Source organism: Panthera uncia, assembly GCF_023721935.1.
Source record: "Panthera uncia isolate 11264 chromosome B3 unlocalized genomic scaffold, Puncia_PCG_1.0 HiC_scaffold_1, whole genome shotgun sequence".
In the NCBI taxonomy this organism is placed as follows: domain Eukaryota; kingdom Metazoa; phylum Chordata; class Mammalia; order Carnivora; family Felidae; genus Panthera; species Panthera uncia.
The window spans coordinates 7,968,558-7,993,858 of NW_026057582.1; the positions used below are offsets into that span (position 1 = coordinate 7,968,558).

At 46.4% G+C, this 25,301-nt stretch overlaps 1 protein-coding gene across 1 annotated transcript in view; it reads right to left on the reverse strand.

The window, feature by feature from the left end:
* AK7 (adenylate kinase 7) overlaps positions 1-21,287 on the reverse strand; it is a 71,462-nt gene extending 50,175 nt beyond the window's left edge. Inside the window, exons 1-5 of the mRNA XM_049611977.1 lie at positions 21,189-21,287; positions 20,581-20,772; positions 17,786-17,965; positions 11,213-11,321; positions 4,347-4,441 (exon numbers count right to left, since the gene is read on the reverse strand). Of these exons, the coding sequence (XP_049467934.1) occupies positions 4,347-4,441; positions 11,213-11,321; positions 17,786-17,965; positions 20,581-20,772; positions 21,189-21,287 (675 nt within the window). The remainder of the gene's footprint in view (positions 1-4,346; positions 4,442-11,212; positions 11,322-17,785; positions 17,966-20,580; positions 20,773-21,188) is intronic.
* Positions 21,288-25,301: the final 4,014 nt, after the last annotated feature.

A 25,301-nucleotide genomic window follows, 5' to 3' on the forward strand; every position in this document is an offset into this window, starting at 1 on the left:
TGTCCATCAACTGACGAATGGATAAAGAAATTGTGGTTTATATACACGATGGAATACTACGTGGCAATGAGAAAGAATGAAATATGGCCTTTTGTAGCAACGTGGATGGAACTGGAGAGTGTGATGCTGAGTGAAATAAGTCATATAGAGAAAGACAGATACCATATGTTTTCACTCTTATGTGGATCCTGAGAAACTTAACAGAAACCCATGGGGGAGGGGAAGGAAAAAAAAAAAAAAAAAGAGGTTAGAGTGGGAGAGAGCCAAAGCATAAGAGACTCTTAAAAACTGAGAAGAAACTGAGGGTTGATGGGGGGTGGGAGGGAGGGGAGGGTGGGTGATGGGTATGGAGGAGGGCACCTTTTGGGATGAGCACTGGGTGTTGTATGGAAACCAATTTGACAATAAATTTCATATATTAAAAAAATAAAATAAAATAAATAAAATAAATAAAAACACTCTTTATACAGTTTTATGTCCGTTTGGTTGCTTTTGGCTACAAGTAACAGAAAGTCAAATTCAAAATGGCCCCAACACTGATGGGATTCATGACCTCCGATAAATAACATTCAAAAACCCGGTGGCTCCAGGTGCCCCGTGATGGGCCTCTCTGCTCCTCTGATGCCCTCTGAGCTCTACCTTACTCACTGTGTGGCCCTCCTCTTCAGGCTTATAAGCAACACTGGCAACAGCAATCCCAAGTGTCATATCCACAGTCAATAATATTCCCAGAGGGAAGAAGGTTGCATCTTCCTTGAAGGCTCTCTTTATCAGAGATGAGCCCTTCCCAGAGGTCTCCTGGCAGCCTTCTCTCTGTGCCAAAGACCGGACCACCCTGATTTTCCTGGGCACAAAGTGAGATTACACCTCCCAGGCTCTCTTGCGGTTGGGTGTGGCCATGTGACTGGGTTTTAGCCTAAGGAATTTAGAGAAGGGACGCACATGTCTTCAGGCCTGGCTTGCAAAGGTTCCCCCAAGCATGATCTTTTGTGACTTCTCTCTGGGGGTGCTCCCTGGCTTGATATAGATTTGCATCATGGCTCTGGAGGCCGTTCTGGGAGATGGTCAAGCCATCCAATGGAAGGAGTCTGGGTCTCAAATCAGAGTTGGGAGGACACGTACTCATTCATCTGGGACACTTGTCATATGTTCTATATGAATAAGAGAGAAACTTTCCCTGGGGCACCTGGGTGGCTCAGTGGGTTAAGCGCATCTGACTCTTAACTTTGCCTCAGGTCATGGGGTCGAGCTGAGTCGGGCTCCACACTGACAACGCAGAGCCTGCTTGGGATTCTCTGCCTCCCTCTCTCTCTGCCCCTCCCCAACTCATGTTGTCTCTGTCTCTCTCAAAATAGATAAATTTTAAAAAATTGTAACGTAAACGTCAGCGGAGAGAGGACCCCTGTCTTCCAGTTTTGGTGGGCAGGTAGGAGCCTCACTTTGCTGGAAGCCTTGCTCTAAGCTCCAAAACTACCTCCTGTCATAAAGCTACGAAAGGTTTGTTTTTCCTCTGGATAAAGCCAATTAGCTAACACAGATGGCCACCCAAATTACTAGGTGACTCTGAGACAAACTATTTGTGACAGATGGTGATGTCAAGGCCTCTCACTCAAGAGCTAATTGTTGTTGACCAGGAAACATGTATGCAATGGATTGTATCTGCTTGACTCTAGAAAAAGGTGAGATTTCCTTCTACGTTTGCAACCTCTTAGCGGATCGCCTATGCCAAGCATGACCTTCCATTTTAATGCTTGTTCCGTAATAAAGCTATTTCTTTTCTCTCCTGCCTTGTGGAGGGATTTTCTGGGCTGGGTGAAGATTTTGCTTTTAATTATTAAAATTTTTTTTTTTTTTCTGAACCATTTGAGAGCAGATTGCATACACCGCACCCCTTTTCTCTTTACTTTTCAGTGTGTATCTCCTAAGAACATTCTCCTATGAAACCGGAGTGCAGTGACAAAATTCAGGAACTTTCATACTGATAGGATAATTTTATCTAATCTACAGTCCATGCCCCAACTTTGTCAACCGTCCCAGTAATGTTCTTTATAGCACTTTTCCTCTGGTACAGACTCCAATCCAGGATCACGTTTGGCCCTGAGCCGCCATGTCTCAATCGTCTTTATTTGGAACAGTGTTTCAATTTTCCCTCTCCTTTCCATCTTTAAAGAATATAGGCCAGTTATTGAATAGAACACCCTTCGATTGGGGTCTGTGTGATGATTCAGATTCCTACATAGTGAAACTGGTTTCCTCTCCACCCCCATCTACCTCTTCATCCACTGGATGATTTCGAAGGAAATCTCACACATAGCATCATTTCATCCATAAATGCCTCATTCACTTCATTGCAATTGAATTTATTCATTTTATTTTCATATTTAGCATTACTAGGTCCTGTTTAAGAGACTCCCTGTGTAGATTCTATTAATATTTCTCAAAAAATGAGATCCATCTGGAACTGAGCTTTTGTATGGTGCAAGGTAGACAATTTTGGGGGGTGATAGAGATGTCCTCTATCTTGGTTGCTGTGGTGGTTACACAACCATATGCATTTGTCAAAACTCACAGAACTGTGCGAGGAAGAGGGTGATGGGTACTCTATGTACCTTATACCTTAATAAGCCTCACGTCAGTCCATCATGAGCTGTTTACGGACATATAAGTTAGAGCCATAATGGGAAGATGGGGACGTGCCACAGGGCATAGGAACTAACGCAGCAGCCATTTCCCCCTATTTTCTTTGGAGGACCCATCTCTTCTCCACTCTCCGCCCCTGTAGTTTGGGGGCCAGTCACCCCCACCTCTAGAAGTGAGTATAGAACCCCAGGCCTGCCCACCCCGAGTTCTGTGTTCCCCTGGCCACTGTGACCGGCTCAGGTTTAGGCTCAAGACCTGGGATGAGACAAAACGGAAGTGGAAAAGAGAATTGAAGCTCCAGGGGACGTAAGCCTGGGAGCTGCTGGGGCCCAACGGGAGGGGAGCTTACGTGAGAGCAAAGCCTACTCAGGACCAAAGAAGCCACGGAAGAGAGAAAGAGCATAGCGAGGTCTGAAGACATTGTGTTTAAGCCTCCAGTTCCAGCTGTGCCTGAAGTCCACCATTGGACTTACCAGCTATGAGTCAATACATTCCCGTTTTGCTTAAGTCAGTATGAGCGGTTTCTCACTCATTGAGCACGGTCAACCAGGCCTGCAGCCAGTCGACTGACCAATAATTGTGTTGTAGCAGACCCTTCGCTGGACATGCTGAGGGAAAGAACCACGACAGGGTCCAACGACTGGCTTGGCCCTTGAGGTGGGGGCCACCAAATGCAGTGGGTGAGCGAACTTTACTTTTCAGAAAAGGACTGAAACCCTCAGGGCCCTACGACAAGCATGTCCTGCTTCACCAAGGGAGAGACAGTTAAACAAACAAATGGCCTTTGAGGCGAGGTGTGATAAATCCCTAAATATCTCCTTGTTATAGGTAATGTATCCCACTGATTCTAACGTGTGCATTTCCCCCTGACATCCTGACATCTCTGACGTTAGGGTGCGCCTCGGGATCAACGGCTGATTACAGCCGTTCTCAGCCAGGAACATTGACTCTGTCCTTGCTGGTGCCTGAGGGTGACCTTGAGCACAGCTGTTCATACTATCATCCTTCCAGATGGAATTAGGTACCGCATGTGATCATTTAATTGCCTTCCTAAATGTCTCTTTAAAAGATCACGGCGTGATTCGGCGCTGAAACTAAAAGGCAGTTCATGCCACAAAGGCACTGGGGCAGAGCCGCGAATGTAAACCTGGTATCTGTAAAGAAAACAAGCAGCCCCTGGGAGAGTGGCTGTGGCTTCACATTTTCTTGCGAAGTAAGAACTACGGGCTTCACAGAAAAGGAAATAAATGCTGCGAGGCAGGGTTCACACTGAGTTACCGTGCGGACAAAGAAGGGAGGCGTGAGTCAGACGTCTGGACTCCGAATATGAACAAGTTGGGGGTTGTTATCACAACAGCATGTTGCTTATATTCCCCTTTCCGTCGCAAGAAGGTATGGGGCAGAAACACAGGTCTAAGTCTGAAAGAGCTTCTTCAAACAAGAAGTGTAAGTGATACGTAAGCATGGTTATGGTTGAGTGTCATTTGTAGAGTTTCCTTTTCCTTTCTCAGGGGCACATAGCACAACGAGGCCCCTTAGAATTCAGCGTGCCTGGGGTCCGTGATTTCTGTTGAACGCTTATTCCGGGATGGGCTTCAGGAGTGAGTAAGAAGACACAGTGCCCTAGAGAAAGTTCTCTCCACACACACATCAGGGCGTCTCAAGGGTGGGATGTCGCAGAAAGGAAAAGCTAGTGCTCTACTTACGGGGTCCAGGAGTTTGGAGCGTGCCCAGGTCATCACCGTGGATACCAAAATAAATAGCTTTCGCTTCTCGAAGTGGCTGACTTCTTCATTCAGTGCTGTGGGGCCAAAAAGCAGGACAGTTATTCAGATCCACAAAGACCTGGTTTTCCAAATCATGTGTGGGACTTGAGATTACTCCTTTTTTCAGGGAGCACGTTAAGACATGTGCCACCTCTCTGCTCCACTGGCCTGTCCCCCCCTCCGCCCCCACATGTCCCTAGCATGTTCTTGGCATTCTCCCTCCAGCCACCTGACCTCTTCTGAGCCCAGCTTACAACCTGAACCCCCATTCCTGTCTCCTGGCATCTAGCAACGTGCTTTCACTCTCATGGAGTGCCAGTGGTAGTAAGGATCATAGCTGGTTCGATTGGAACAGTTCACGAGCTTTACCGAATCCTTACCATTACGAGATAGGTATTACTATCAACTCTGTCTTACAGATGGGGGAACAGAGGTGCGGTTTGCCCAGAGTCATGGAAGAGGGCTGGGCGGGGTCCGATCCAAGCAGCCTGCTTGCAAGGCCTGTGCTCTCCCCACTATGTCCCAGAGCCAGCCAGCTGCGTGAAGAACGGAGCAGGAAGCCCCATCAAGGTTAGGTCTGAGGGTTGCGAGGGCCCCCAGTCAAAAGGCAAGGCCCCCTTCTGATCACACACAAAGCATTCCTGTGTAGCTTGCGCCCTTGTGGAAGGAAGCAATTTGGGGTGTGCCCACCCTTCCCACTCTACCTGGCCGGGGGGAGGGCGGCGCATGCAGCAGGTGCTGTGGGCCATGGCTGGAGGGCCTTTGGTTCAGCAGGACTAGCTGAGTGGGAACGCTCTGTAGGAATCCGAATTTAGAACAGTGGTGGGTGGAAAGGTAAACATTTGATTTCTGAAGGCTTTGTCCCTCCCCAGGGGGGCTCTCTGCACATTTAAGCATTGAACCTCTTAAATACTTTGAGCATGGGATGCTGCTAAAATATTTTTCGTGAAGTAGAATTTTCCAGAAGGAAAGAAATCTGCTAAAGGGAGGTCTCGTTACACTGTCAGAGGATCTAAGTGACACGGTTGTCATGGTACATTTTTAGTCTCATGAGCTGATTCCCTAAAGAAGCAAAACAATAAAGTGCTGATATCCTGAATCTAATAAACGGGCGGATTCTGAGCCCGAGGTGAGACAACGTTACAGAATTAAGTAGGAGAACACTGTGTCCACATATTAATCCCTGACTCAAGTGTTCACTTTAGTTTCCATTTTTATTCTATTAACAAAAATTGCCGCTTCAATTTAATTTTGCCCTTTTACCCTTTCTGTCCTCCTGTGCTTTCGGCTGGCCTATTTTGTGACTCCCTGGCACACTTAGACATCCTCGAAGTGGGTTAGCCTTTCATTTATGATTATTTTAATGGGTCTAAAATAATCTGCTTTTTCACTGGTGAACAAGCACATTTTATTCCGCCCCCCCCCGCCCCCGCTTTTTTTTAAGTAGGCTGCACTCCCAGTGTGGGGCTTGAACTCATGACTCTGAGATCAAGAGTTCGATGCTCTGGGTGACTGAACCACCCAGGTGCCCCCACTTTACCCTTATATGCAAATGTTTTCTCTCATTTCTAATACTTTATTCCCTTTTCCTGTGTCATTTTGCCTTCCCCTGAAAGGCAAGGTAGGAGAATCTTTTTATATTGAGACATTTTAAAATTACTTAATAAAACATTATTAAGAAGTAATATATATTCATTGCAAACACACGCAAAACTAACAAACATACAAAAAAAAAAAAAAAAAACCCAAGTGGAAAACAGGTCCCAAATCTAAGAATATGCACATCAGGTAAAATGACAAAATTCTCAAAGCCCCACTGACCCCATCCCCCCCAGGTGACGTTGATGGCAGACTGGAGGCCTCTGACTGTCCTTTCTTGCAGACATGAACACTCTGTATCTCAGAAGCCTGGCAGCACAGCTAAAACCTTTCCAGAAAACAGAGAAGTAACATTTTCTTAATTATTTAAATCTCTTGGGGCGCCTGGTAGCTCGGTCGGTTAAGCATCCAACTTCGGCTCAGGTCATGATCTCACAGTTGGTGAGTTCGAGCCCATGTCAGGCTCTGTGCTGACAGCTCAGAGCCTGGAGTCTGCTTCCTATTCTGTGTCTCCCTCTCTCTCTGCCCCTCCCCCACTCATGCTCTGTCTCTGTCTCAGAAATAAATAAACATTGTTAAAATGTCAATACTACCCAAAGCAATCTACACATTCAATGCAATACCAGTCAAAATTGCACCAGCATTCTTCTCAAAGCTAGAACAAACAATCTTAAAATTTGTATGGAACTACAAAAGACCCCCGAATAGCCAAAGTAATACTGAAGAAGAAAAAGCGGGAGGCATCACAATCCTGGACTTTAGCCTCTACTGCAAACCTGTAATCATCAAGACAGTATGGTATTGGCACAAAAACAGACACAGACCAATGGAATAGAGTAGAGACTCCAGAATTGGACCCCCAAATTTGGCCAACTAATCTTTGACAAAGCAGGAAAGAATATCCAATGGAAAAAAGACAGTCTCTTTTTTTTTTTTACTTTTTTTTTTTTAACGTTTATTTATTTTAGAGACAGAGAGAGACAGAGCATGAATGGGGGAGGGTCAGAGAGAGGGAGACACAGAATCTGAAACAGGCTCCAGGCTCCGAGCTGTCAGCACAGAGCCCGACGCGGGGCTCGAACTCATGGGCTGTGAGATCATGGCCGAAGTCGGCCGCTTAACCGACTGAGCCACCCAGGCGCCCCAAAGACAGTCTCTTTAACAAATGGTGCTGGGAGAACTGGACAGCAATATGCAGAAGAATGAAACTAGACCACTTTCTTACACCATTCACAAAAAAACTCAAATGGATAAAGGACTTGAATGTTAGACAGGAAGCCATCAAAACTCTAGAGGAGAAAGTGGGCAACAACCTCTTTGATCTCATCCATAGCAATTTTTTACTCGACATATCTCCAAAGGAGAATTAAAAGCAAAAATGAACTATTGGGATCTCATCAAGATAAAAAGCTTCTGCACTGCGAAGGAAACAATCAACAAAACTAAAAGGCAACCAACGGAATGGGAAAAGATATTTGCAAGTGACATAGCGGATAAAGGACTAGTATCTAAAATCTATATAAAGAACTCACCAAACTCCACACCCAAAAAACAAATAATCCAGTGAAGAAATGGGCAGAAGACACGAATAGACACTTTTCCAAAGAAGACATCCAGATGGCCAACAGACATGAAAAGATGCTCAACATTATTCATCATCGGGGAAATAGAAATCAAAACTACACTGAGATACCACCTCACGCCAGTCAGAGTGGCTAAAATGAACAACTCAGGAGACTATAGATGCTGGTGAGGATGTGGAGAAACAGGAACCCTCTTGCACTGTTGGTGGGAATGCAAACTGGTGCAGCCGGTCTGGAAAATAGTGTGGAGGTTCCACAAAAAATTAAAAATAGATCTACCCTATGACCCAGCAATAGCACTGCTAGGAATTTACCGGAGGGATACAGGCAGGAGTGCTGATGCATAGGGGCACTTGGACCCCAATGTTTATAGCAGCACTTTCAACAATAGCCAAATTATGGAAAGAGCCCAAATGTCCATCAACTGACGAATGGATAAAGAAGATGTGGTTTATATATACCATGGAATACTACTTGGCAATGAGCAAGCATGAAATCTTGCCATTTGCAACAACTTGGATGGAACTGGAGGGTATTATGCTAAGTGAAATAAGTCAAGAAAGACAGATACCATATGTTTTCACTCATATGTGGAACTTGAGAAACTTAACAGAAGACCATGGGGGAGGGGAAAGAAAAAAAAAGAGGGAGAGAGCCAAACCATAAGAGACTCTTAAAAACTGAGAATAAACTGAGGGTTGATGGGGGGTGGGAGGGAGGGGAAAGTGGGTGATGGGCAATGAGGAGGGCACCTGTTGGGATGAGCACTGGGTGTTGTATGGAAACCAGTTTGACAATAAATTATATTTGAAATAAACGAACGTACATTAAATCTCTTTATGAGAATGAAGGAGGAAGCAATAACACACATTCTACATTATAAAGCTCATGGAAGGAGATACAGTGTCCACGTTTGAGAAATGATTATGGTCTCTTGAGGAACAGGGTGTGGGGGGTCCTATAAGGAGCTAAAACCCATCTGTCACAGCTGGAGGGCAGTGGTTAACGTCTAAAATTCATAATCAGAGGACATCAATGCTGGTATTTTTATGTATGAAAAAAAGCATCAGTGGGTTAAACGAGGTTTCTCTTGGGGTATAGGGATAGAGTTGAAAGGGTATTCAGGGCATCATAACTTTTTATTCTAAGCCCTACTGTGCTTCTTAACTTTCCAAACATGTTCAGGTTTGTTTTAGTTTTTTAATGTCTGTTTATTTTTGGGAGATTGAGAGAGAGAGAGAGAGAGAGAGAGAGAGCGAGCAGGCGAGAGGCAGAGGGAAACAGAGACACAGAATCTAAAGCAGGCTCCAGGCTCTGAGCTGTCAGCCGGAACCTGACACGGGCTTGAACTCACGAACGGTGAGATCATGACCTGAGCCGAAGTCAGATGCTTAAACAACTGAGCCACCCAAACGCCCCCAAACATGTCCAGGTTTCATTTCAGGAAAAAAAAAATTAATTACAAGAATACATTATATAGAAAAATCAATTCTCAAAGCCTGACCCAAAATAAGGATTCATTACATGTTAGCTCTAATTATGATTTTTAAGTGGTGCAATTGTTTCGGAAGGCACGGTTATACATCATCTGTAAATGTTTGCAAAGGGACAAAATGCAGAAAGTAGGCTTTCAAAGAATCTGTTTCAAAAGATGACACAATGTTCCTGGTTTTGATTTGTTCCCTACTGGATGAAACGTAGGTACAGTGAACACAGAGAAACCAAACGCTCTAAGCTCCTGAGGAATCTCACACATCCGCAGACGGTACTTCTCCATCATTTCCCTGAGTATGATGCGGTCATTCGCGAGGCTCCGTCCCATTTCTTTTCGTTTAAGCCAAAATGTCACTTTGCTGTTCATCTTATTCGAGGTTTGGCAACGTAGCGCCTGTGTTTATAAATGAAGTTTTTTTTCTTTTTAATTTTTTTTTAACGTTTATTTATTTTTGAGACAGAGAGAGACAGAGCATGAACAGGGGAGGGGCAGAGAGAGAGGGAGACACAGAATCGGAAACAGGCTCCAGGCTCTGAGCTGTCAGCACAGAGCCCGATGCGGGGCTCGAACTCACGGACCGCGAGATCGTGACCTGAGCCGAAGTCGGCCGCCTAACCGACTGAGCCACCCAGGCGCCCCTAAATGAAGTTTTATTGGAACCTAAGAAATAACTCCTCTCCTCTTAAAGTCACATCCCCCTTGTGATACCTGTCTGATAAGTATGCCATTCTCTGTCCTGCATTAGAGTTCCTCACGTGTGCCTTAGCTCTCCTGTGGGGCTACAGGGGCCTTGAGGGTATAATCTTTTTCTTATTTGTCTTTGTATCTCCCCAGTACCTTCGACCGCACCTCCTTAAGCAGTGCCTGTAGAATGAATACACGTTGAATTTTGAAAGTTATTTCCTTTAATGATTAAAAATGTTCTATCCTTGGAGTGCCTGGGTGGCCCGGTTGGTGAAGCGTCTGACTTCGGCTCAGGTCACGATCTCATGGCTCCTGGGTTCGAGCCCCGCATCGGGCTCTGCACGGACAGCATGGAGCCTGCTTGGGATTCCCTCTCTCTCTCTGTCTCTCTCTCTGTCCTGCCCCTGATTGTGCTCTCTCTCTCTCAAAAAATAAACATTTTAAAAAAATGTTCTGTCCTTTGGAAGCACCCATTGCTTATTTTATATATTTATTTATTTTTTTATAAAAGCTGCTTTTTAAGTTTGTTTATTTACTTTAAGGTGAGGGGACAGAGAGAGGAGAGAGAGAATCCCAAGCAGGCTCCACACTGTCAGCGCACAGCCCAACGTGGGGGCTCGAACTCACGAACTGTGTGATCATGACCTGAGCCGAAGTCAAGAGTGGGATGCCTAACCAAATGAGCCCCTCAGGCGCCCCACCCATTGTTTAATCAAACAAGGGGGCCATGAGGTCTCAGCTGACTCTAAGGCCATAGTAGTCCACATGAACAAATCAAAACCTAAGTCTGTTACGGGCTGCAAGTTTCGGAAACCAACACCTAAGGACAACCAGACACAGTCAACTAGCCTCTTCCAGGTAAGCCAGCTGAGTACACTATAGCCAATCAGATAACTTCCTCACTTTGCTCTGCCTTTGCTCTGTAAGTCTTTCCCCTGGCCCCTGTTGGTGAAGCTCTCCAAGCCACTTCCGGTATGGTGTGCCCTCGTGAATCAAGTTTTGCTCAAATAAATTCTTAAAGATTCTCATATGCCTCGGTTTATCTTTTAACACTATCCAAAGGCTGATGAATATTCATCAGCTTTTTTTTTTATCAGAGAAAGAGAGAGAGAGAGAGAGAGAGAGAGAACGCACACACAAACGGGGGAGAGGGGCAGAGGGAGAGAGAGAGAGAATCTTAAGTAGGCTGCACGCTCAGAGCCCAACACGGGACTCGATCCCACGACTCTGGGATCATGACCTGAGCCTAAATCAAAAGTTGAACGCTCGGCCGACTGAGCCACCCAGGCGCCCCTCATTAGCCTAATTTCATTTCATGTTTTAGGTAAGTCTCAGGTCAGTTTTCCCACGGTCCTAATTCGCCTCGTGTTCATTAGATGACTCTTGGGTTAAGTAAGTTGCACAAAAGCAGCATCCCTGGAGACGAAAGAAAGAAGTTCACTGACCAGAGACTGCCCAGATGGCCTCCTCTGCTTGCTGTGGGTTCTCGGTGATGTTATAAATGATGATGTCACACTCCAGGAGGCGCATGAGAAGGTCCTCCCGAGAGATGTTCTGAAAAAGAGATGTGACAGTCATTTGTTGCAAGGCGCTAACCTTAATATTTAGCTGGAATGACAATTTCCAAATTAGATATACGGCAGATGAAGTGTCCTACAGGAAACATTTGCAGGGTTTCTATTTAAAACGAAATTTTGGCTCTCTTCTGTGTGTAGTTTCCAAGTAACAAATAAGTTTATGAAAATAGCTGGGAACAGATGATTAAAAAATTGCATAATGATTTTAGGTACTATTTCTGCAGGCTGTTTAAACCCCAATTCAGAAGGGAAGAATTAGAACATACTGGAAGAAAAATGTGTGAGGCATTTGAAACTAATGCAAACTCTATGCAAGATTACTTGAGCCATTATATATCCTGAATCGCTCAGAAGTGCTGATGAGTGATGAATGTGGATGGTTTCAGAACCCTCACGATGGCATTCATCCATTCTCTTCGTACATGCAAGGTGCCTTATTACAGTCGACAGTTGGGAATATTTCGAAAACACAGGAACTTTTAATGGGTGGAAATATAAAAGTGCTTACATTAGACAAAAGTAACTTCGGTGATCACCGTGTTTTAGGTAGCTGTTCCTTCCTGGCCACAAACTGAGTGGCTTAAACCACAGAAATTCATGTCCCACGGTCTGCAGGCCACAAGTCCAAGATCGAGGTGTCGGCAGGGCCGGTCCCTTCGGAAGGCTGTGACGGAGATTTAGCTCCGTGGCTCTCTCCTAGCTTCTGGTGCCTCTCAGGAAATCTCTGGGATTCCTTGGCTGGTTAATGCATCAACCACATCTCCGCCTTCCTCTTCCCAGGTGTTCTCCCTGTATACATGTCTGGGTCCAAGTTTTCCCTTTTGGTAAGGATGTCAGTCGTATTGGATGAGGGGTCCACCCCAATGACCTCCTTTTAACTCAATTTCCTCTGTGAAGACCTATCTCCAAATAGGTCACGTTGTGAGCTTTCTGGGGTTAGGGCTTCAACAGATCTTTTTTGGGGGAGACACAGTTCAATCCATAATACACTCCATTCTGTTTCTTTTCTGGGCTGAATGGGCAGAAGGGAAGACACTCTGAAAATGCCGATCCAAACATCAGTTTTTAATTTTTCAATAGTGAGACGACACAGGACGACCCTGCTCTCCCAACGCACCTGAGACCGATCTAGATTCAGAAATGACGTGGGCAAGGAAGGAAGGAAGTCACTGGACAAATGGAAGGCATGTGCTCCAGATGCTGCCCGAGAGAAAGAAGAGAAAGCATCTATGATTCCAGCCCGTGACAGCATGTGAGAGCGGCGTCCAAGGAAACACGCACACGCATGTGAAATCATAGCTGGATTTCGGGTGAAACAGGCACGTTTCCAAGAGGATGGCCATCCTGATCAGACGTTGCGTGACCACATTTTGGCATTCATTTGTTTACCCATCCAACATTTGGGGGCCTTTTGTTTGACCCCGAGGATAGAGGCAAAATTAATAATGTCTGGTTGTTTACACTAAGGAGCATTTTGTGTGTGTGTGTGTGTGTGTGTGTGTGTGTGTTTTGTTGGGAAAACTTATAGCAAATTAGCAAATTTTGTTTGTTTTGTTGGGAAAACTTATAGCAAATTATAGTCTAATGCAGACAAGGACATATCTAAGGATATAAGAAGCCTTTGAACAAATTAGAAAAAGGCAATCTGCTCTTTGTGGGGAAATTATAAGGCGGCACCTACTCTGGGGCACTCTGAACCCAGCAGAACACAGCTCCTACTCATGTCCTTAGGCAGGCGCCCTTGCACAGTGTGCAACCTGCTCAGCCTTACATGGCAGCCCCCAATATAGAAAGGGCTATCATAGAGGTACATCTGAGGTTTGATAGACCAGGAGGAATATGTGATTAAGGCTCCTGGGAGTTGACATTCGAGTCGGATTGAAGAGTGAATATGAGCTCATTCAGCAGAGCCTGGAATAGTGGATGGTTTGCTGAGCCAGGCAGAGGCACCTTCCACAAACTAGACCAGCCTAATGTTTTCCATCCTCCGCTCTCTCTCACCTTACATGCCACCCTTGCCTCTTCTCCTTGGTTCCCTGCAACCCATGCTCTAGCTATGCTGATGTTTTTCCTATTCTAAAGCATACCACGCACTTCCTCATGTGTTCCCGCCTTGTGTGACATTTCCTTGCCCCCTTATCTGCCTGGCAGTCTCTACTCAGCCCTAGAGGCCGGGCCTCAGTCCCAGCTTCTCCCAGTAGCGGACCATCCTCCATCCCGGATGGAGGCTCCGGGATCTCCAGACCAGAGGAGCTGAGGGGGCCGGGGGGGGGGGGGGGGGGGGCTGATCTGTGTGGTAGGCAGGGTGTGCAGCTACATCTGCCTGGCTCCGTACCTAAGACCGAGCGCTCATCAACTGCCCTTTTCAGATGCTGCTGTGTCCACACCTCTGCGGTCGTGCCCACTGCACTGCCGTGGGGCTGCGTGTTTGTGTGCGAGTCCCTGCGAGGTGTGAGCTCCACGCGCCTCTGTGGATCCTTAGGACGCTCGAGACACGTTCACGGATCCGAACTCCAGTGTAAATGGTGGGCGCTGGTAAAGATCTGAACTAACGCAAATGGCCACGCTAAGGGGAAGGGGGCACCTCGTGGAGAGGCTGCAAGGCGCCCAGGTGAGGACCTCGTGACCAAGAGGGGGCGCCACGAGCCCACAGCTGCGGTAGCGGGGAGTGCGTGAGGACACAAACGTCCATTTCCTCTTCCCCTTTCCCGACAGAACCCCAATTTTGTTGAGGTGCTCCCCTCTCAGCCTGGGGATCTGAACTCCACTCCCTAGCTTCAGGGCTGGGCTTTATTGATCTCAGGGTACAGTGATCCGTTCAGGAATGGGCCTGTGACTCACTTCCACACCGTGAGATTCAAGGAGACGCCTGCAGGGGACCGCGGGATTGTTCATCCTCCTTTCTCTGAGCACTTCCGGAAGTTCTCTTCACCGCGGTGTTGCTGTGTGTGAACGTGAGGCCCTGGACCGTTGCCACCTTGCTCCCAGCCCAAGAGTGACGTCACCCTTAAAGGAAGGGAGAGGCCAGGAAGGGGCAGAAAAAGGAGCTGCAGCCCCTGGATCACGCCAGCCCTGAAGCCGCATCTTCCCTGAGACGACCAGCCACATAAACTGAAGAATTTCCTTCTTTACTAAGCCAGTTTGCCTTGCCTTTTCCCCCTATGACTTGCAGCCCCAAACAGCCCAAACAGATCTAGGTCCTTAATCAAAATTAGGAGGCTGAAAGGCAGAGTGGTTTTGTAGAGGAGGAAAATAAATTTCATTTGGGGGCCCATTGAACTAGAAGTGCCAGCAGGACATCTGGGGGAGTGCACCAGGGGGCAGTTGGATTTGCTGGTCAACAGGGCTGGAGACAGATTTGAAAGGCATTGGCCCGTATGGGGGAGCTGGAGCCATAGGACCAGAGAAGCTTGAGGAGGGACATCCGTTACGAGAAAGGAGGGAGTTCTCAGGAAAAGCGCGTTTAAAGGGCAGAACGAGGAAAAGGAGCCAGCGAAACAAGGAGTGCTCAGATGCACGAGGGAAGTCAGGGGGTAAAGACCGCAGAAGAGGGAAGGAGACTTTCTCCTGGGAAGCCAGGTAAGATAGGACTTTGGGAATTAGGCCAGCCGGGAATTAGACCAGTGACACGGGTCAGGGTATTTCCTGTGGCTGGACCCTCGCTGAGGGGGCAGGGGACAGGGGCGGAGAAAGAGGCTGGTAGCCACCAGGAAGGCCGAATGAAGTTCAAAAGATGTGCGCACTGAACACATGTATAGGCAGAAAGAAAGAAGCCAGTGGTGACTGAAGACCCAGGAGAGGGTGAAAGGGGGTAAGTGGTGGAGAAAGTTCCCTAAGATGGCAGGTTGGGGGAGAGGACTCTTTCATTCATTTCACAAGTGTTTATCGAGGGCTGCTTTCAGCCAGTTAATGTGCTACGTGCCAAAGATGCACGGATAAACAGGGGAATAAGTGAGGCTCGGTCTATTCTTAAGGCTAACCATCTGGGGCAGTGTGACCCACAACAGACAGATAGTAACAATGGAGTGGGAAAAGTGGGATGATGTAGGCAGGTAAAGATGCTATGGGAATCCAAGAAAAGAGCTCAGATTCCAAACTGGGAGTGGGGAAGAAGTGGGAATCACCGAGGGCTTCCTGGAGGAGATGGCATCCCGAGTTAAGTCTTGCGGAACGAACAGGGCTGGGTGGGGTTGGCAGAGGAAAGTCTGTTCCAGGGTACGGCGTGTGCAGAGCTGTATGGCAGGGTCTAAAGAGCGGCAGGCAGGCCGATGAGAGGCAGACACCCCTACTGGAGGCATTCAAATGTCTCAGGTTGTGTGCGTAGAATTTGTCATGCGGGGGCAGTGAAACTGCTAGAGAAACGTGAAGACGGTGGGAAATTAAGTTGGACACACTGGTGGTTCAGCAAGGCTTGACTCGAAAGGGAACAGATGCTTCTCCTCTTTGTTCTTGAAGTCCCCCTCTCCTCTTCACTTGTTTCTCTGTAGAATCCTTTGCTCCAGGAACACGGTATGGATTCTGACATCCCGCTGACCTCAATGTACACTTAGTAACCAGACTTGGATGGCAGGTGCCAGCCCTGAGACCGCCTTGAAGGGTGGGTCTGCAGTTTGCTGCTGTTGTTGTTTTCAAGTTTTTGTTTAAATGCCAGTTACGTAACGTACAGTGTAATATTAGTTACAGACGTAGAATTTAGTGGTTCGTCACTTACATACAACACCTGTTGATCAACACGGCAAGCGTCCTCCTTAATGCCCATCACCCAGTTAGCCCACGCACCCCCACTGCACCCCTCCGGAAACTGTTTGTTCTCGATAGTTAAGAGTCTGTTTCCTGGTTTACTTCTCTCTCTCTCTCTCTTTCCCCCCTATATTCATCTGTTTTATTTATTTTAAGAAAATTATTTATTTTTGGGAGAGTGCAAGCGGGGGGAGGAGCAGAGAGAGGGGGACAGAGAATCTGAAGCAGGCTCTGTGCTGACAGGCTGACAGGAGCTAGTCTGATGTGGGGCTCGAACTCCTGAACTGCGAGATTATGACCTGAGCCAAAGTCGGACGCTCAACCGACTGAGCCCCCCAGGTGCCTCTCATCTGTTTTCATATGAGTGACATCATACGGTATTTGTCTTTCTCTGACTTATTTCACTTAGCATAAAAATCTCTAGCTCCATCCACGTCGTTGCAAATGGCAAGATTTCATTCTTTCTAATGGCCGAGTAATATTCCATTATATATATATATATACATGTATATATATATACACATATATATATGTGTATATATATATATACATGTATATATATATATATATATGTACACACACACACACACACACACACACCATATCTTCTTATCTATTCATCAGTCAGTGGACTTTGGGCTCTATCCATAATTTGGCTATTGTTGATGAAGCTGCTATAAACATCAGGGTCCTTTGAATCAGTAGTTTTGTATCCTGTGGGTAAAAACCTAGTAGTGCAATTGCTGGCTTGTAGGGTGGTTCTATTTTTAACTTTTTTTTTAAGGTTATTTATTTATTTTTGAGAGAGAGAGAGAGAGAGAGGAGGAGGGGCAGAGAGAGAGGGAGAGAGAGAATCCGAGCAGCCTCCGTGCTACCAGCATTCCCACCAGCAGTGTAAGAGGGCTCCCCTTTCTCCACATCCTCGCCAACCCGTTGTTTCCCGTGTTGTTGATTTGATTTTATTTTTTTCCCCTGTGTTGTTGATTTTAGCCATTCTGGCAGGTGTGAGGTGGTATCTCAATGTGATTTTGATTCGTATTTCCCTGATGATGAGTGATGTTGAGCATCTTTCCACGTGTCAGCCATCTGGATGTCTTGTTGGAAAAATGTCTGTTCGTGTCTCCTGCCCATTTTTTTAACCGGAAGGGTCTGCAGTTTTGAAGGCATTAGCCCGCTGTAGCCTCCTTTGCCTGGCAAAGTAATAAAACTATCGTTCCTCTTTATCCCCACACTCCGTCTCCGTGTTATATTTTAGCTCCCGAGCACAGAGTTGGGTTCAACAACGGCCGCACAGTTTCCCAGTAAGACAGCAACATAATGATATGTTCTTTCCTAGTGGCTTATTACCAAAGGAGGTTTCTCCCTCCCAGAAAGCGCCCACCATAGTTGGGTAGTGAGGGGCAGCATGCATTTTGAACACAGTTTAGAAGATTCTATGAGTCTGCAAGTCCAGATTAGATCCATCTCTTCCAGGAGTATCTAATTCAAATTCTTTGCTCCAGGCACACATTCAAAGTGGAGACAATGGTTGTTCTCCGTCAGGGGAGAAAGACCTGCCTCCACCTGTCCCACACCTTCTTGCACCCCCATGTGTGCGGAAGAGAGAAGGAGAAGCAGAGAATAACAGCATATCGTGAAGGTGTTGGAGCGCAAGGTGACTCTGCCCTTGGTCAACTCTTAGCAAAAGCCACCTGGACTTACGCTGTATGTCTCCACGGCAAAGTTGGGCGGAACGCCTTCGAGCTTGGAAAGCGTACCCACGATCTGGAACGTGCCGTCCTTCAGTTTGGATGAGGCTTCCATGGCTGACTTACTTTCTTCTTCTTCCTCTTCTTCCGTGATTTCTTCAAGTGAAGCCCCGACTACACAGTTAGACAGGAACTGCAAGAAAACACAAACTTGCTAAGAAAATACTAAGGACAACTTAGAGAAAGGGTAGACAGTTGGAATGATTCTAAACACCGACCATCCTTGAGGGCTTGCTAGAGGTACCCCACGTGCATAGCCGATGCGTTTTACCCTGGTGGTTTGCTGAAACTAACAATGACCCCAGTAACACGGCCAAGTGGGTATTATGGCACTCTAATTTTAAAGTGTTTCTAAAATTTATTATTTATTTTTGAGAAAGAGAGAGTGCATGCAAGGGAGGGGCAGAGAGAGAGGGGGAATCTCAAGCAGGCTCCTCACTGTCAGTGCAGAGCCTGATGCAGGGCTTGACCTCCCCATCCTGGAGATCATGACCTGAGCCGAAATCAAGAGTCAGATGCCCAACCGACTGAGCCACCCGGGTGCCCCAATGGCACTCTCTTTTATAGATGAGGAAGCCAGGCCCAGAGAACTTAAAGAAGGTGTTAAGAATATTGCCCTGCTCTGGCAACGGGCAGAGCAGGGCTGCGGTCACCACGATGATCTTGTCTAATAGAAATGTAGCAGTGTAATGTGATCAACTCAGGTAAGTTAAATTGGCTAGTTGCCACATTAACAGCAGTAAAAAGAAACCAGTGTAACTAATTTAAATAGTGTTTTCTTTACCCAACAGATTCAAAATGTTATCAGTTTAACATGTAATCAGTGGAAAAAAATTATTAATGAGATCTTTTATGTTCCTTTTTGTTCACACTAAGTCTTTGAAATTCGATGTGCATTTTACACTGACGGTAGGCTAATCTCCATTTGGATTCGCCACATTGAAACGTTCAATAGCCACATGTGGCCAGTGGCTACCTTTACAAGTAATGAAATAGAATGAAGTTGGCGAAGTTTCGCTTTTTATTTTACAGAAGTTATCCTTGGGAGTGGCTTAAGAAATGTTAAAGAGTTTCATATATACACGTGTGTGTGTGTGTGTGTGTGTGTGTGTGTGTGTATACACAAACGTATATGTATATACGTATAATATGTATGTATACTTTATAAGAATGGTTTTAATTTCCATATTAAACACGTATGTAATCATGATACTATTACACCGTGGGAGGAAAAGCAAACCAAAACGAAACAAACAGGAAGTCCCACCTCATTTATTTTGATAAACGTCACTTTGAGTTAGTAATGCAAGATTAGCAGGTTCAACCTCTTACTGGAAGATAATTCTTCCAAGTATGTCATGTATATTTTCATTTCTCTCTCAAACATACATATTCCATTTTATTATCTCATTTCACAGATGAGGAAAGAGATGCCCAGCTGGAAGTAACTTGCCCAAGATTGCACGGGCAGGGAGGGGTACAGCTGGACCCTGGGATCTCAAGGCTGCACACATACCACGCCCGCCACACTGCTCCGTCCCGGGGACAGAGAGGGGGCAGCAGGGGCTGTGGGGAGCGGGTGGCGTTGCCCAGCTGGGCCGGGAACCTGAAGACCAGAGACCTGGCCTCCATTTCTTTTATAGACTTCTTATTCCCACTCACATGGTGCTTGGTACAGAGAACAGCAATTACCTAAAAGGCCAGAACTAGAGGTCCAGGTGAATTAAGGAAGAACTGAAAATTCTGTTACTGATAAGCTTTTGCAAAAGATCTCTACAAATGGAAAGAAAAGAAAATTTGCTCTAAAAATATTATACTGTAAAAAAATAATCAGAGCTCAAAAGGGGGGTAAAGTAAAAAGCTAAATTCTCTTCCCTCCCACTCTCCTAATCTCAGTCAGGTTCACCTCTCTTTGTACAATAATCCAGTAGCTTTCATTGGATTTGGAATATAAACCAAGAGCCTGACCTCCACCCCCTCCCTGCCCCCAGATGTGGGCCTTTGTGTTGGACTCTGCTTTAATTTATGCAACAAATATCAGTGGAGTGCTGAGCATGCCTGAGGCACCATTTAACTGCTGAACAGGCCCACCTTCTGACTTTCATGGGCCTTTTCCTCCCCCCCCCAAAAATGAAAAATTATATTTCACGACTGTATTGCCATAGAGACCCACAATCTTTGACTCTAATGTTTCATTTGGTTCCTTCTGATTTTAAAAGAAACATTTCTGGGGGCACCTGGATGGCTCAGTCGGTTAAGGGTCCGACTTCAGCTCAGGTCATGATCTCACAGGTTGTGAGTTTGAGCCCCATGTCAGGCTCTGTGCTGACAGCTCGAAGCCTGGAGCCTGCTTCAGATTCTCTGTCTCCCTCTGTCTCTCACCCTCCCCTGCTCACACTCTCTCTGGCTTTCTCAAAAATAAATACAACATTTTAAAAAAGAAAGAAAGAAAGAAACATTTTTGTCAGTCGCCAAGTCTCTCGGGCCCTGGGCTCCCTGCCTGCTGCCCTGCGGCCTGGTTCCCTGCACCCTCACCTCTCTGCCCTCGGACTCCCTCCTGCAAATACCTGGGCTTCCAGCTGGAGCTCTGCATGCAGACTGGTGCCCAGGACCAGGAACCCTCTCTTAAGGGGAGCCTCTGACAGCGCCCCGTGGCACAGACCCTCGCTGGGTTCGGGGGTTCGGGAGTCCGGGGCGGGGGACCGGGAGCTGGGGTCTGGGACTCCACTCTGACCCTCCGCTGCTCACCTTCCCGATGTTCCCGCTGCTGTATGAATCCAGCAGGTTTATAAACACCCTCTGGATCCGGATAACTTTCTCCATGGGTGCAGTAACTTCCTCTTCCTCACCGTTGGTGGCAGCCGCACGGGTAGCTAAGGAGAAAGCGTCCCTCTGGTTGCCAAGGAGTTGGGGCCAGAGCGAACTCTTCAGGGGCGTGGCCTAGGGCGCGGGGCGGAGCGTTCCTGGGGTGGGGGCGGGGCCGCCGGTTTCCCGCGCGGGGCGGGCTCTGCCGGGCCGTGGGGCCAGGGTGGTGTGCCCGCTCTGCTTGCGTTCGCGCCCTGTTCTCTCGTGCAGGGCGAGTTCTCTTTCGAGGCCTCCTGAGGCCTTGACACAGGGGCCAAACGACCCCTGCTCCCTTTCCTCTCTTTGATTCCGAAACTGGAAACACCCCCCAGGGGTCACCTGACGCGGACCGCTGGAAATACTGCTGAATCCGCTGATCCAGGAAAGCTCACACACACGTTACCCTGTGGGATGGTCTGACCAGGACGTGACAATCCTGCAGCGCAAAGAGCAGCTGTGGCCATGGAGTTTCGTGTCCAGGACGCTGGAACGACAGCGCGTGTGGTCCTCACTGTCCAGTTGCTGCTTGATTCATGGGGCTCAGCTGGCTTTAGGGGCTGTTTGGTAGCAGTTCCGGGAGACCTGGGGGCTGGCAGGGGTGTCATCCACATTCCCAGCGAAAGGCTTTGACCTTTCCAAACGAGATTATACATGCAGGTGCCCAGCTAAACCTACAAATTAAAAGACATTCAGTTTGTCTTATCACAGGACCACAAATGACCTTGTGGACTATATATCCTGCCCTTGTGGACTATATATCCTGCCCTTGTCTTGGAGCAGTCTGATTCTATTGAAATGCTTTGTGTTCTACACAATAACTTGTTAAATGTAGATATTTAACCCATGCAGCATTTTTTTTTTTATACACACTGTATTTATTTAGAGAGAGAGCATGGGGGAGGGACAGACAGGGGAGGGGCAGAGGGCGGGGGAGACGGAATCCGAGGCAGGCTCTGCACTGTCAACATGGAGCCAGTCTCCGGGGCTTGAACTCACCAATGGTGCGATCGTGACCCCAACAGAAATCAAGAGATGGCAGCTTAGCTGAGCCACCTAGGCGCCGTGTGTGTGTGTGTGTGTGTGTGTGTGTGTGTGTGTGTGTATTTAATTGCCTCAAAAATGGATGTGACCCAGGAGCTTCATACAACTTGGAGGTTCTGGGCACTCAGCAGATTTGGCCTTGAATCCCAGCTCTGCAGGCATTTGTGGGAGATTGGGATAATGTTTTAACCTTACCTCAGCTGTTAAATTCGCTGTAAAACAGGAGTGAAATGACCAGCCTAACAGGGCTGTTAGGATTAAGTAAGATATAGACGACAGCATTTTCTGAAATGGTGTCCAAAGGTGAAATTGCCTTTTATTTTTCTGCAGGGCTAAGGTACAGGTCTGCAAATGGGAGCCTTTCATTTTTTTTTCTTTCTCTTTTTCTTTCTTTCTTTCTCTCTTTTCTTTTTCTTGTCTCTACCCCCTTTTCTTTTTTATACACGTCTCACTAAAACTTGTTTTGATACAATTAACACCTTGAAATTTTGCACTCACTTTGGGAACAGCTTGCTCACAGCAACAGTTTTTTAAAAGTTATCAACAAGATGTAAAAATATTCATGCAAGACCAGTGCAAAACTTTATGGAGTAAATATTCTTCAGCATTCTTTCAAATGACTTTAGTCCAAATATTCTAGAATTCACTAGATGCCTCATTTCGATTTTAGTTTGTCCCTATTGATATGCAGCTAAGCAGGTGAGTATTTTGAAAGTGATTCAACTGGTCGTCTTACTATATAATAGCTCAGCTTTGTTTCATTCTTATCGTTTCTCCTCCTGCTAACCGGTAAGCGACCTGGTGCCATAGTTCCAAGTGGATGGTTTCCAGAGCATTTATTTTACAGCTGTCATGTTGGTAGGTGAGGGAAGGAGGGTCTATTGATTAATTCTATTATGTCAACAAGTAATGTCCCTTTCTTTGTCTGTTATTCTTTTTTAGAATCAGCTTTCATATATAGGCATACCTTGGAGAATTTTGGTTTCCAGACCACCACAATGAAGAAAATATTGCAACAAAGCGAGTGAATTTCTTGGTTTCCCAGTGCATATGAAAGTTGTGTTTACCCTACAGTGTAGTCGATTAAGTGTGCTATAGGATTATGTCTAAAAAAAAAAAACCGATGTACCATAATTAAAAAATACTTTATTGCTAAAAAATGCTAACCATTATTTGAGTGCTCAGTGAGTTTTAATCTTTTTGTTGGTGCAGGGTCTTGCCTCAGTGTTGATGGCTGCTGGTTGGTTAATCAGTGTGGTGTTTGCTGAGGGTTGGGGTGGCTGGGGCAGTTTCTTAAAATAAGACAACAATGAATTGCACACCATTGATTGACCATTCCTTTCAGGAATCATTTCTCTAGCATGTGATGCTGTTTGGTAGTGTTTTACCCACAGTAGAACTTCTTTCAAAATTGGAGTGAATCCTCTCAACCTGTCCTCCTGCTTTGTGAGCTAAATTTCTGAGATATTCTAAACCTTGTCATTTCAACAATCTTCACCAGTAGGTTCCATCTTGAGAAACTCACTTTCTTAGCTCATCCATAAGAAGCAACTGCCCACCCGTTCAAGTTTTATTGTGAGATTGTAGCAAATCAGTCCCGTCTTCAGGCTGCCCTTCCAATTCTAACTCTCCTGTTGTTTCTATCACATCTGCAGTGACTTCCTCCACTGATGTCTTGAAACCCCCCACATCATCCATGAGGGCTGGAATGAACTTCTTCCAAACTCCATGTTGGTATTTTGACCTCTTCTCGTAAATCATGAATGTTTTCATGGCGTCTAGAATGGTGAATCCTTTTTAGGTTTTCAATTTACCTTGCCCAAATCCATCAGAGGAATTATGAGACAGCTACAGCTTTTCAAAATGTATTTCTTAAATAAGACTCGGAAGTCGAAATTACTCCTTGATCCGTGGGCTGTAGAACAGACCTGCCTGTTAACAGGCCTGAAAGTAACACTCATCTCATTGCACGTCTTCATCGGGTATACACTGTCGATAAGCGGTAATATTTTGAAATGATTTTTTTTTTTCTGAACAGGTCTCAACAGGGGCTTAAAATATTTAGCAGATTATGTTGTAAACAGATGTGCCGTCACCCAGGCTTAGCTGTCCCATTTTATAGAGCACACAGTGGATTTAGCGTAATTCTCAAGGGCCCTGGGATTTGGGGAATGGTAAATGAGCATCGGCTTCCAATTAAAGTCACTGCTACATTAGCTCCTAACAAGTCAGCCTGTCCTTTGAAGCCAGGCATTGACTGTTCTCTAGCTATCACAGTCCTAGAAGGCATCTTCTTCCAGTAGAAGGCTGTTTCATTCACATGGAAAATGTTTAGTGTGGCCGCCTTCATTAGTTAGCTTAGCTGGATCTTCTAGATAGCTTGCTTTGAATTGGACTTTTATGATATGGAGACGTCTTTCCTTAAACCTCCTGACTAACCTCTGGCAGCTTTGAACTTCTCTTCTGCGGCTTGCTCACCTTTCCCACCCTTCATAGGATTGAAGAGTTAAGGCCTTGCTCTGGCTGAGGTTTCCTGGTATAAGGGAATGTGGTGGTGGTTGGCTGATGATCTATCTAGACCACAACTTCCTCCACACGAGCAGTAAGGCTGTTTTGCTTTATCATTTGTGTGTTCACCGGAGGGCACTATTAGTTTCCTTCAAGAACTTTCCCTTTGCGTTCACATCTCAGCTAACTGGTGCAAGAGGCCTCACTTTTGGCCTACCTTGGCTTTCCATGTGTTCCTCGCTAAACATTTCTAGCTTTTGGTTTAAAATGAGAGATGTGCGGGACGTCTGGGTGGCTCAGTTGTGGAGTGTCCACCTTCGGCTCAGGTCATGATCTCGCGGTCCATGAGTTCGAGCCCCGCGTTGGGCTCCGTGCTGACAGCTCAAAGCCTGGAGCCTGTTTCAGATTCTGTGTCTCCCTCTCTCTCTGACCTTCCCCTGTTCATGCTCTGTCTCAAAAATGAATAAATGTTAAAAAAAAATTTTTTTAAATGAGAGATGTGCAACTCTTCCTTTTACTTGCACACTTAAGAGGCCACCGTAGGGTTATTAACTGGCCTAATTTCAATATTGTGGCTCGGGGAATCGGGAGGTGCAAGGAGAGGGAGAGAGACGGGGGGGGAACGGCCGGTCGCTGGAGCCGTCAGAACACAGTTTATCAATAAGGTTCACCGTCCTGTATGGGTGTGCTTTGTGGCACCCGTAACAATGATAATAGTAACATCAAAGATCACTGATCACAGGTGACCACACAAATATACCTTTAATTTGTGTAAGTGTCCGCCCCGCCTCCCCCCTCCCCTACATTATCTGTGAAGCGCAATAAAATAAGTAGGCCTGCAGCGACGGAGTTCAGGTGACGCTGTGTCACTGGATGGGGACAGTTGGTGGAGACGGAAGACGGGGTTCTGACCCCATGCGTGCTCACGGGTGGACTGCTGAGCAAGGCCCTCCCTCTGTCCACGTCTCGGCCAAGCCATCCCCAAAACAAAGGGGCCGAGGGCACAGTTCGGAGGTCCGTGTGGCACACGTCAGGATCTGTGTTTCACCCCGTTCCCCGTGACAAACAGCACATCC